Here is a 12,592-nt window from a genome sequence, read left to right as displayed (position 1 = left end):
ATCCAGCCCAGCAGGTCTAGTGAAGATGATCATTTTAGGCAGAACGATAGGGTCAGCAGCTCAGCCTGGACACTGGGTGCAGGTTTTGTATGCAACCTGCAGCGTGGATTCTCAGCACAGAGATGGTCTGTCAGTATTATTGCATCGAGAAGGAGGGTGTCACTCAATTTCTCTTGCTTGCAGGGATGACCTTGGTAAGATGCCTTACACCACAATGTGCATCAAGGAGAGTATGCGTATTCTCCCTCCAGTGCCTCTTGTGAGCCGCCAGCTCAGCAAACCCATCACGTTCCATGACGGACGTTATTTACCAGAAGGTCGGTTTCCTCCATTTCCCCTTTTCCATTAAACCTTATGTGAGGTGTACTAGCCAGTTAAAAGGACAAACACCTCTTGAAGCAAAGTTTCTGGAGTCTGTTTTGCTGGTTGTCGAGAGCTACAAATTTCTTCCACAGCTACTCCATTAAGCTTTACCAAATCCGGGCTCACTAAACGGGCCATGTAGAAACCTGAAGTTATTTGGTCTCGAAATGGCCTCTGTTGGGTCACATAGTCTATCTGCCTTCATTATCGCTGCATCTGAGCCTATTATCCCTAGTAGATGGGACTAAGGACTAGCCTTAGCCTTGAATGCCTTCTCCAGTTATGGTGATCTCAGCACATTCATTGCAAGACTTTCTAGGCTTCCCCTCTCTTCTCCCTCCCCATAACACTGTGATTGGGACCTGTTGAGCAGCTGAAAGGAGAATATGTCCATGAACTTCCCATGCTGCCAATCTCTACAGATCCTGCCCCTTTCTCTCCTTCACACATAGACTACGGCAGCTGTGGGGCTGCAGTCGTCCTCCTACAGGGGACGAGGGGGACAAAAATGTTCCTCTGGTGGTCAGCAGGACTGGAGACGATCATGGTGGTGGTGTCCAATCTTCCCAGTTCCCAACTGCCCCAGGGGAAAATCTCTGTGCCCAGCAGATCTGTCCACCCCCAATGGCTGATGTAAAATGGAGCTTCTGCAGTTGACTCTCAGCTGTGGAGTCCCACCTGCCCCCTCACTTCTCTTTCTGTGGAGATGGGGAGACTTAACAGGGGTGCAGGGGCTCCCTGGTGTTGTCCCTAATAGTCCTGAGGGATGTCTAGACTCTGCAGCCTGGACACTGGGTGGAGCGGGGCTGATATGTTGCCCGTTCCAAGCCTCCCACGTGATTCCAGTTGAGCTCCAGAGCCATACAGTCAGGCTGAGCGGTGGAGCTCCAGCTGGTTTCATGTCACAGAACCCAACTAGGGAAGAGCTAGATATTATTCTTGCTCTTATCACAGAAGTTCAGAGGGAGAGCTGTCAAACCTTCCCACTGAGCAATTGCACTGGGATGGGTGGCCTGAAAATGGGGGTCATAAAAATGCAAGCTACTGTGGTTGTAAGAACGCTTAGCCCCTCAGAGAACATAGCTTAAGCAGAGAAGCTATGTCCAAGACCTGTCTTTTTCTTGAGCTTTTTATCCCTCCTGTTGCTTTGCAGGCACTTTGGTTGGAATAAACATCTATCTTATACACAGGGATCCCAAATTATGGAAAGATCCTGAGGTACAGTACTCTTTTGTCTTTATAACAACAACCTGCTTCCTGCAGCTACTGTACTGGGGTAGCGTCCGGGGACGGAGGGGGCCCATCCTGGATCAGGTCCCTGTTGTGTTAGGTGCTGTACAAACACAGAGCAAGATCCTGGCCCTTGTCCCACAGAGATTACAGCCTAAGTAGATCAGACAGAGAAAAGATGAAAGGGGAAGTGACTTGCCAAAGGTCACACAGCATTTCAGGACATAGAATCCAGGTGGCCTGACTGCCAGGGCAGCATCCTTATCCACTGTATCATGGTTCTGCCTACTCAAAGGATGCAATAAAGCTCCCTGCCACACCTGGCTCTGTTTTGGCCCTCTGGCTAATTCACAATGCTATAATTTCACTTATGCAACAATGACACAGTGAGGCTATCATTCAGCATGCAACAGGAATACGAGAAATCAGCTGCCAATCTAAACAAGAGTGCTACAGTGATGTTATCTCTTCTGAGTTATCAAACACTCTCATTACAGGTATTTGATCCCATGAGGTTTTCGCCGGAGAACTCCTCCCAGAGACACTCCCATGCTTTTATGCCTTTTTCAGCTGGAGCAAGGTGGGGTATAGCATTAGTATTCATGTCTATTTAGTGCTACAAACCTACGCAGCATTTAATAAGGGAGTCAATGCTGCCAAGAGCTCAAGCCCTGATCCAGATGGGAATTTTGCCACTGACTCCAACGGGAACAGGATGGGGCCCTTCGGCAGACAAGAAAAAGGGAGAGAAGGTACTGTCAGGCAACAGAAGGGACATGGTGCAGAGAGATCATTGGCCAGGAAGCAAGGCAGAGCGGATTCCTGGGGAAGTGGGTTTTAAGGAGGCATTTGAAAGGGGAGAGGGTGCACTAGGTAGACAGGAAATGGGAGATTGTTCCATGTACAGAGAGCAGTGTGAAGTGACTCCAAGAATGGGAGACAAAGAAGGGGTTGGAAGCCTCCAGCCCCTTCTTCTCAGGCTGCCAGCTCCTGGTTTGATCCCTAGAGTAATTTAGAGCAGCCTCAGAGCTGCTTTACATTACCTTGGATGCCATGGGTCCTTTCCAACAGCCAGAGATTGGTATTTCAGCACAGAGATAACCCCTTTCCCAAGACACACCCCCTACACTGGGGACCAGGAAGTGGACTGGCACAGGGGTCACTATGACAGCTTTATGCCCCCCAAAGTTTTCTCCCAACAAGGGCTTCATGGAAGTTAATGGGTCAGATTCCCAGCTCGTGTAAGTCTGTGTAGCTCCACTGAAAAAATCTTTTAAATCTTCTATTAAAGATACAGAAAAGAAGGGAAAACAATTCAAGCATTTGAAATGTAAGGTATTAAGTAAGACTTTCATTTTAACAGCATGCCTTGATTCCTTTCCTTTTAGCCGGAGAGAGTTTTTAGAAGGAAAACCCTCCTATTTTACAGTCTCTTCGCTGGTATTAAAGATGGTAATAACAGTCTTTTTGGGGAGAAAGAGAAGAAGTTAGCTGAGGTGGCTTGGTGCTGTGGTTGTGAAAATCCAGTCCCCTTTCCTAAAAGACACAACAAGACAAATCCACACCCTAGGGGAGAAAAGAACAGCAAGGATAGGGAATGCAGCTTCTGTCTCTGGTGTTGACTTTTACTTGTAACCTCCGCGCTGGAGAAACAAGCGTGGCACACATTTTTATTAGCCGCTCCGAGACTTGACAAACTCGTACTAGCCGGGGACTGTTTAGAGCATTGCTTTTAAACTGCCTCTGTGATCACAGGCTTACAGCAGCACAGCAAAATAGACAGTCTCGGCCGGCTAAGCCACTCTTATTAGACAGAAGGAAAAAGGAAAGGAATAGGAAAGAGAAGAAACAAGGTGGAAAAGGACAAAATCTCACATCCCTGGTGGTGGTTGGGATCTAGCCTGAGCCAGTGGAGCTGGCGATGTCAGCTGAGTCTGAGTCTGCTCGGGATGAGGATGACAAAGGCCAACAATGTCCCAGTATCTCCCAGAGCCCCAGGAGATGGTGGTGATGACTGCCCTCATAGCAAAGCTTGCTCCTTTCAGTTTACCTGTCCCCAACCAGCAGCTGTCAGACAGCTTCTTCTTGAAAAGAAAAAGGAGTTTGGAGCAGAACATTTTGCCCTCATTACTGCATTCACCAGTTAGGCCTAATTTCCAACACACCAGTTTTGGTCCTTTGATTTCCAGTCCCGCACTTCTCTTGTTTTCCAGACATGGTCTAAATGCATTCCCCGAGTTAGATCAGGAGGTCCTTTTGTTTGGATTAATTCAGTTTGTTGCCCCTTTGCACCTTTCCCCATCGACATTGGTTGTTATAGATTATTGTGACACTTTATGGACTTCCACACACTTTTCACCGCTGGGCTTACAATGAGGATATATCCGCAGACCCAATTATCACACCTCCTTTCCCAAGATCCACCCGCTACACCTGGGGATTGCAAGTAGCGTGGCATAGGGGTCACTAGGACAGCTTTATGCCCCCACAGAGATTTCTCCCGTGGTGGGCTCCATAGACGTTCATGGGCCAAAGCCCCCAGCTGGCGTAAATCAGTCAGTGTAGGGCCTTTGAATTCCCTTGACTTAATCATACTGTAAATAACCGTAGTTACAAGAAAGGCACGAAATCTGCCTCACCCGGACGCTGACTAACACAAGTTAGAGGGTTTTCTTCTCACACCTGACATAATATTAAACCACACACCTTAAAATTACAGATGTAGCGGGACACAATGGTATTTTATCATTTGAAGCTTGGTAAACAAACTCTAAGTAAAGCCATTTGATTCTTCCCTGATTTAGCTTCTGAAAGGAATCTCCAGCAGGGGACAAGTGACTCCACCTTCCAAACACAGTAGGGAGAAATCCAACCAGGGGAAATCTATTGTGCTTTCCCGTATCATTTACACATTATTACACAGTTATGCTGCCCTTCCTGACTCTGCTGAGAATATTAGGAATTATATACCCAGACATGGAACATGATCCTACCTATTCATTACAATCTGATTTAGGATGCCAGAAGCATAATTTGCCCCTGGGCTACTGCTATTTTATTCCAGCATCAGTTGTTGAAATCAAGAGCATTTCATCAGCACAAAGTAGGAGTGACGGAGAAGTGAATTAGGTTCAAATTATTCAAGATCACATTCTGATTGGTCATATCGGGCCTTTTTCATGAGGTTACTATAAGCTGGAAGAATGGCTGGGGGGAAAAAAGACACAATTACAGTCGGCAAGGTCTTCCTCGAGGCATAATATTAATAGCAAAAAGGCAAATTAAAGTAATTTAAGTGAAGAAAGGAAATAGCGAGCTCCCCAGCTCAGGAATCAACCCAGTCCTGTGACCCTGAGCCTGGAACCTGTTCCTGCCAAAACCATTCTCTCTCCTCTCTATCTCCCAAGCAATAATTTATAACCCTGTCCTTAAGCACCTGTGGAGGGACAGGGGGAAGCTGAGCTGAGGTTGACCCCTTATTTGCTGAGGATCAGATTCAGCCCTGTACACACTGTCACAATCACCAACTCCCAAGGATGTCTGGCTGCAAGCTCATCACCCACACAGAAAGGAAAGCCCACATACCCGTGACATACAGAGGATGGGGAAATACGGAAAGGGGGTGGGCGGAAAAGGGGTGGGAAGGTCTGTCTAGTGAGTCAGCTTCTTTTCAAATCAGCCCAGCTGCCTGGAGAGATTTGCTGGCTGTGAGGGAGGAGGAGGAGGGGACCTGGGTGGGATTGGCCATTACAATTTCTCCACTGGCTTCAATTTAAAGAGACATGCCACATTTTCTCCTCCAGCCTATGGCGCTTAGCAATATTTGAAAGGCAGCAGGGCTACTTCAGAGTTTTCCTTCAAGTGAGAAGGTGAATTGAGAGCTGTGAAGTACATGTTTATGTTTTAAAGGTGATAAGTGGGATGTGGGGTCGAGAGAAAGGGGGAAAACAAGAGTATAGAAAATGCCAAACATGAGGCCAGCTGCTCCTTCCAGCAGCATGCAAGAAACATTAAAATAATCATTTAGAATTGCATGGATTGGACCCAGCCCTCATCGACTCATAGACTTCAAGGGCAGAAGGGACCTTCATGATCATCTAATCTGGCCTCCTGAACATTGCAGGCATAGAACCTCACCCACCCACTCCTGCAGTAAATCCCAAACCTCTGGCTGAGTTACTGAAGTCCTTAAATCTTGATTTAAAGTCTTAAGTTACAGAAACTCCAACCTTTACTCTAGTTCAAGCCAGCAAATGGCCCATTCCTTACACTGCAGAGGAATGTGAAACCCTCTGAGGGTCTTTGCCAATCTGACCTGGGAGAAAATACCTTTCCTGACCCCAAATACGGAGATCAGTTAGACCCTGGGCATGTGGGTGAGACCAACGAGCCAGACACCTGGGAAAGAATTCTCTGCAGTAACTCAGAGCCCTCCCCATCTAGTGTCCCATCTCCGGCCACTGGAGATATTTGCTTATAGCAGTTGTGGTTGGGCCATATGCATTGTAAGCAATCTCATCATAACATTCCCTCCATAAACTTATCAAGCTCAGTCTTTAAACAAATTAGGTTTCTTGCCCCCACAATTTCCCTTGGAAGGCTGTTCCAGAACTTCAGTTCTCTGATGTTTAGACACCTTCATCTAATTTCAAGCCTAAACTTGTTAATGGCCAGTTTATATCCATTTTTCTGCCAATATTGGCCCTTACCTTAACTCCTCTCCCTCGATGATGTTTATCCCTCTTATGTATTTATACAGAGCAATATCTCCCCTCACCCTTCCTTTTTTTAGGCTAAATAAGCCAAGCTCCTTAAGTCTCCTCTTATAAGTTCTCCATTCCTCTCATCAATGTAGTAGCCCTGCTCTGTATGTGTCCAAGTTTGAATTAATCTTTCTTAAACTTGGGAGACAAGAATTGCGCACAGTATTCCAAATGAGGTCTCACCAGTGCCTTGTATAATGGTTCTAACACTTCCCTATCTCTATTGAAAATACCTTGCTGAATGCACGCTAGGATTGCACTAGCTTTTTTCACACCAAATCATATTGGTGGCTTTTGGTCATCCTGTGATCAACCAATATGCTCAGATCTTTCTCCTCCTCTGCTGCTTTCAACTGGTAAATCTGCAGCTTATAGCAAAAAATCTTTTTGGTAGTCCCTAAGTGCACGACCATGCACTTTGCCCTATTAAAGTTCATCCCATTTCTATTACTCCAGTTTTCAAGATCCTCCAAAACTTCTTGTATGATATTCTGGTCCTCCTCCATATTGGCAATGCCTCCCACCTTTGTGTCACCAGCAAATTTTATTAGCCACTTTTTGTGCCAAGGTCATTCATGAAAATGTTAAGGAAGATTGGTCCCAAGATTTATCCTTAGTAACCTTGCTCCAGCCTCACAGTTCACCTTTCAGTGTGGCCCATTGCAATCTCCCCTTTAATTGGTCCCTATCCACCTTTCAGTTCTTGTATTAATCTCCATCTGCTCCAATTTTACTAATAATTTCCCATGTGGAACTGTATCAAACGCTCTACTGAAAGGCAAGTAGATTAGATCTACTGCATTTCCTTTGTCTACAAAATCGGTTATCTTCCCAAAGAAAGAGATCAGGTTAGTCTGGCACAATCTATCTTTTTAAAAACCATCTTGTATTTTATCCCAATTGCCATTTATCTTGATGTCTTTAATTACTTGCTATTTCAAAATTTGTTCGAAGACCTTGCATACAATTGAGGCCAAAATAATGGGCCTGTAGTTTCCTGAATCACTACTTCCTCCCGCCCCCGCCCCCTCCACTTCTTGAGTATAGCCACTATATACGCAATTCTCCAGTCACAGGGTATGACTCCCGAGTTTATGGATTCACTAAAAATCCTTGCTATGGGGCTTTCAATTGCGTGTGTGAATTTTCTTTAATATTCTTGGGTGGAGATTATCCAGCCCCCAATTTGATCCCATTAAACTGTTTGAATTTGGATTCCACCTCAAATGTGGTAATTTCTACTTCATAGCCTTCTTCCCATTAGCCACCTTGCCACTGTCCCCAAGTGCCTCATTATCCTTACTAAAAACTGAGGCTAAATGTTCATTTCTGTGTTTGACCATACCTAGATTATCTCTTTAATCTCCACCCCATCCTCAGTCCTTAGTGGTCCCAGTTCTTCTTTCCTTGTTTTCTTTTTTATTTACCTGGCTAAAGTACCTTTTACCACTGGATATTTTTTCCTCTACAAGGTCCAGCTCAGCTTGGCTTTTGGCAGTACTCACTTTAGCTTTCTTTTTCTGAACTCCGAGAGGCAGCTGTCCTTGCTGATCCATTCTGAGTCCTTTATTCTGTTCTTGCACAGATAAACTGTGATAGAAATCAATGGGAGTGAGTAAAAAGAAAGGCAAAGAGCTCAGTATTTGACCCTTTCATTAGGGAAAGGAAGAGTTTTCTATTTCTTTCCCTGTTATTTTCTTGTGTCTGTCTCTATGCACCGCTTTCCACAATGGAAGAGTTTTTGCTTAAGATCCCTGTGATCTCTCCCCATGCCATACAGCCTCAGTTGAGATTGGCAGAGGTGCTCAAGTGGGCTCCCCGTCGACTAGAAAGAGGCTGGGCTGGTGGGAACTCCTTGTCTGTGAGGGTCCCTGAGCTCTGGGACAGACTTGCAACCCTGGTCCAAGAAAGCTCAAATCTACTGATCTTCAGAGCATACTGCAAGACACATGTATTTATGTGGGCTCCTGTGAGGTGTTTATGTATGTCTTTCTCTTTGAGAGAGGAGAGGGAAGTCAAGTGTTCTGGGGGCAATCTCATTGGTCTTATGGCAGAGGTGCCTAGAACCTTGGATTGTTGGCAATTTTTATTTTTTGTATAAATGTAATAATAATTGAACACAACTTGGTTTTTACAAAATTTAAAAAGTGAATATATGCAAATATTAAAGAGTCATAGAATAATAAAATTGGAGAAAGGCCAGAACCATTTATCTTACTGCCCTCAGCTTCTTTATATACACATAAAAGGATGGGGTCTAAATCAGCTGTTACCACTCAAGAAAGAGATCTTGGAGTCACTGTGGATAGTTCTCTGAAAACATCCACTCAATGTGCAGCGGCAGCCAAAAAAGTGAATAGAATGTTGCGAATCATTAGGAAAGGGATAGATGATAAGACAGAAAATATCAGATTGCCTCTGTATAAATCCATGGTATGCCCACATCTTGAATACTGCATGTAGATCTGGTCGCCCCATCTCAAAAAAGATATATTGGAATTGGAAAAGGTACAGAGAAGGGCAACAAAAATTATCAAGGGTATGGAATGGCTTCCATATGAGGAGAGATTAATAAGACTGGGACTTTTCAGCTTGGAAAAGAGACGACTAAGCGGGGATATGATAGAGGTCTATAAAATCATGACTGGCGTGTAGAAAGCAAATAAGGAAGTGTACACAAGAACATAACACAAGAACTAGGGGTCACCAAATGAAAGTAATAGGCAGCAGGTTTAAAACAAACAAAAGGAAGTATTTCTTCACACAATGCAGTCAACCTGAGTAACTCTTTGCCAGAGGATGTTGTGAAGGCCAAGACTATAACAGGGTTCAAAAAAGAACTGGATACGTTCATGGAGGATAGGTCTATCATTGGCTACAAGTGAGGATTAGCAGGGATCGTGTCCCTAGTTCTGTTTGCCAGAAGCTAGGAATGAGCGACAGGGGATGGATCACTTGATGATTTCCTGTTCTGTTCATTCCCTCTGAAGCCCCTGGCATTGCACACTGTCAAAAGACAGGATACTGGGCTAGATGGACCTTTGGTCTGACCCAGTATGGCCATTCTTATGTTCCTATGAACTTATGAACAACAATGGTCCTGCTATGCAGGGTGCTGTAGCTGAACTGTCCTTGGTTTTGCAAAAAGACCACCCTAACCAACAAGGTGCTGCAAAACCAAACCTGCACCTGAGTTTGCCCATCCCCGTTACGTTAACAATCAGCCATGCCATCAGGTGTCAAGATATTGGTCATTTCTTGAGTGACGCATTTTCCTGTCCTTCAGTCCCTCCTTTCAGAATTATAGTGCTTGAAGGGCTGCATTAGTGGCCAAACAATGCACTCCAGAAGCTAGATCCTCCATTGGTGTAAGTCAGCATTTCTCCTTTTAAGTCAATAGAGCGATGTCAATTTGCACCTGCGTTGGCAACATATTGCTTAACAAACATGCGATGGGTAACAATTCTCGAGGTTACTTTATAGTCAAGACATGTATGTTGACATCACCTACATATTAAGGGCAGTACCATCTCCTGGTATTAAGGCTCCACTAAGGAGATAGTAAAACCTGATCTAATCTTCTGTTCGTGCTAAGAGTTGCATGTTGTTTCTTCCTTGTAGCTGTAGAATTCTATATATTCAATGAACATCAATGCTGGAGTCTATGGAAGGTTTGGACTGATCCTAAAATATAAACTAATGAGTTTGATGGCTTAAACCAGTTTGATTCCTTTAGGCATGAACCACATGGAGCATAGGGAATTGTTGAGCAGCAATTAGCCCAGTCAAAGAATTGGCAAACAGTGAACAATAAACTAAGTCTTTTAAAGCGCTCTCTTTTTGTTGGATTAATGGGACATGAAAGAATCTTAATACGCCTGATACAAGAGCACTTGAAGTCAAGTGGTGGAATGCCCCACAAACTTTGGAGCAAGCACCAGGATCCTCAGGTTCGGGAATCTCACTGGTTTCATCTCTCTCTTCTCAGGAACTGTATTGGGCAGCAATTTGCCATGATTGAGATGAAAGTGGCCATTGCTTTGTCCCTGCTACGTTTTGAGTTTTCACCCAATCCAGAGAAGACTCCCAGGAAAATACCCCAGTTGGTCTTACGATCCAAGAATGGGATACATGTGCACTTGAAGAAAATCCACTGGCATTGACATTGTGAAATGAGTGGGCAAAATACATAAGAGATTTGTAAGCTATTTGATGATCAAATGCATTAAAAATCCCATCTTTGGGGAAAAAAAGATCCCCACTCCCTTTGAGCCTGAAAGGTTGCTTGTTGGACCAGTCAAAGACATATATATATATTTATTCTAAGCCATATGATGTCTTCCATTAAAACTGTATTCCCAAACACTTTCTGGTTACTTTAATGACAGAGGGACAGAAAAATTAGATTGATAAGCAAGGGAGAAAAATGTGAATCAGATCTTCAGCCAGTGTAAATCAACCTAGCTCCACTGATTTCATCGGAGTTTAGTTGATTGATACAAGCGGGAGATTTAGGTCTATGTTATCAGATGAGATTTGAAAATTTGATCCAGTAGTCACAATTTAAAGACAATTTCTCCAAATAGGAGCTTCGTTGTGACCTTAAAGCTTTTATTTCCTTTGCTAGGTACAGGGGGAAACTATGGTATCTCAGATTCCTCTATGTGGCAACTCTTGGCAAATGATCACTCTTTAATAGGGTAGGAGAGTGGACTCACTGCTGGCATGCCCCCTCATGGCTAGAGGTAGCGTTGCAGTCACTCCTTCTCCAGTCAGGTCAAGTTCTGTCCCACCCATTCTGGGGTAAACATAGAGCCAATAAAATAAACTTAGAGAAACATAACTCTTTGCTCCTAACCAGACTCACTCCTCCGCAGACTCTTCGCCCTCCCTGGGCTCTGCAGGGTTGTGCTCCGGCTCTTGTGTGGAATGACTCCCCAGGCTTTCTCCTAGTTGTGTTTATTGGATGCACACAGAGAAGTTAGATAAGAACTTAAATACTCATGTTGGAAGGTTGCAATATAACTTTATTTTCTTAGAATTCAGAACCATAATGCAAAACAACCAATAAACAGAGAGACCCCCCCACCCTGAGAATTTAAAGTGATAGATCACAATTTGAACACACTTTTCAATCCACCACACTCCTCCCTTGTAAATTCCTCAAACACAATTTTAAAAAAAATCACAAATTTAACCTTAGAGGAGGTCTGTGATTTTGCGGAGGCCAGTGGTGCCTGCCATGGAGAGAAAGTGACACCTGACCTTTGACCTGATTGGGTCGCCCCCAATAGAAGCACTATCCCTCTCTCTCTTGGCCATTATCTCCAATGCTTTCTCCTCCTCCTCCTCTGGCCAACAAAAGCTACACACGTCCTCACTGATGTCAAGGGCCGCATTCTGTAACCGTACTGAGGTTCTGTCTGGTAACAGTTGATCCATGGGCCTCTTCGTTATTTCCCATTTTACCTCTACCAAATATGTCTCTAGTCCCAATATCTGCTTTACAGCTTTCCCCCCACTTCATCCCTCCAATGTGATTTTGCACCAACACTGTCTGCCTTCAGCAGAAAAACCTGGCAGGTTTATGGGATTGGTTTTTTCACTCTTTCACATCTTTTGTCGAGTGCTCTCCATAGGTCAGGTCAAATTTAGTACATAACTAGCATTTTAAAAACAAAGCAGCTGGAGTCTTCTGAGTGGCAGGCTGTGGGATAGACCTATATGAGAGTAGGGAATTTGCAATGCAATGTGGCAGGGGACTCCATTCATTTTTGTCTAGTGCTTGTTTTAATGTCATCACAACACCCTCTGCCAGTCCATGAGATGCTGACTTAATATGTTTCACTGAATTTTGCTGTGGGAATGTTTGAAAATCCCAGAACTAAACTGTGGACTGTTATGTGGAAAGACGTCCTCGGGTAACCCATAAGTGGCAAATATTGCAAAGCACTTCAGTTGTTTATTACAGAAGAGGTTTTAAATCATGTGCTCCACCTCTGGCCACCAAGAATAATCATTAACCACTACTAAATATATTTGCTTTTTCTGCAAAGCCAATGCACAGCTGCTGCCAGGGGGACAGTGTCTCTTCTGGCATGTTCCTGTGGCTATAACGGGAGTCACACTGGCTACTTTCCATTTCTAAATCTTAATCTAAAGCCGGCCACCAAAAACAATTTCTGGCCATCCCTTCCATATGTATTAACCCTCAGTGCTGCTCGTGTAATTCCACC

General features: G+C 44.3%; 1 protein-coding gene across 8 annotated transcripts in view; it reads left to right on the top strand.

Moving 5' to 3' along the window:
* LOC140916319 (cytochrome P450 4B1-like) overlaps nucleotides 1-12,592 on the top strand; it is a 59,358-nt gene that overhangs the window by 32,589 nt on the left and 14,177 nt on the right. For 5 of the 8 annotated variants that reach the window (XR_012160497.1, XR_012160498.1, XM_073357803.1 and 2 more), the window contains exons 9-11: nucleotides 184-317; nucleotides 1,517-1,581; nucleotides 2,091-2,173. Coding sequence is in view for 6 of the 8 variants with exons in the window: in XM_073357803.1 (XP_073213904.1) it covers nucleotides 184-317; nucleotides 1,517-1,581; nucleotides 2,091-2,173 (282 nt within the window). In the remaining 2 variants the exon portion in view is untranslated. The other 3 variants (XM_073357801.1, XM_073357806.1, XM_073357804.1) reach the window with 3 other exon arrangements.

Source organism: Lepidochelys kempii, chromosome 8, assembly GCF_965140265.1.
Source record: "Lepidochelys kempii isolate rLepKem1 chromosome 8, rLepKem1.hap2, whole genome shotgun sequence".
Classification (NCBI taxonomy): Eukaryota; Metazoa; Chordata; order Testudines; family Cheloniidae; genus Lepidochelys; species Lepidochelys kempii.
The sequence above is the reverse complement of the archived record's forward strand: the minus strand, read 5'-3'. Positions and strand labels throughout refer to the sequence as shown.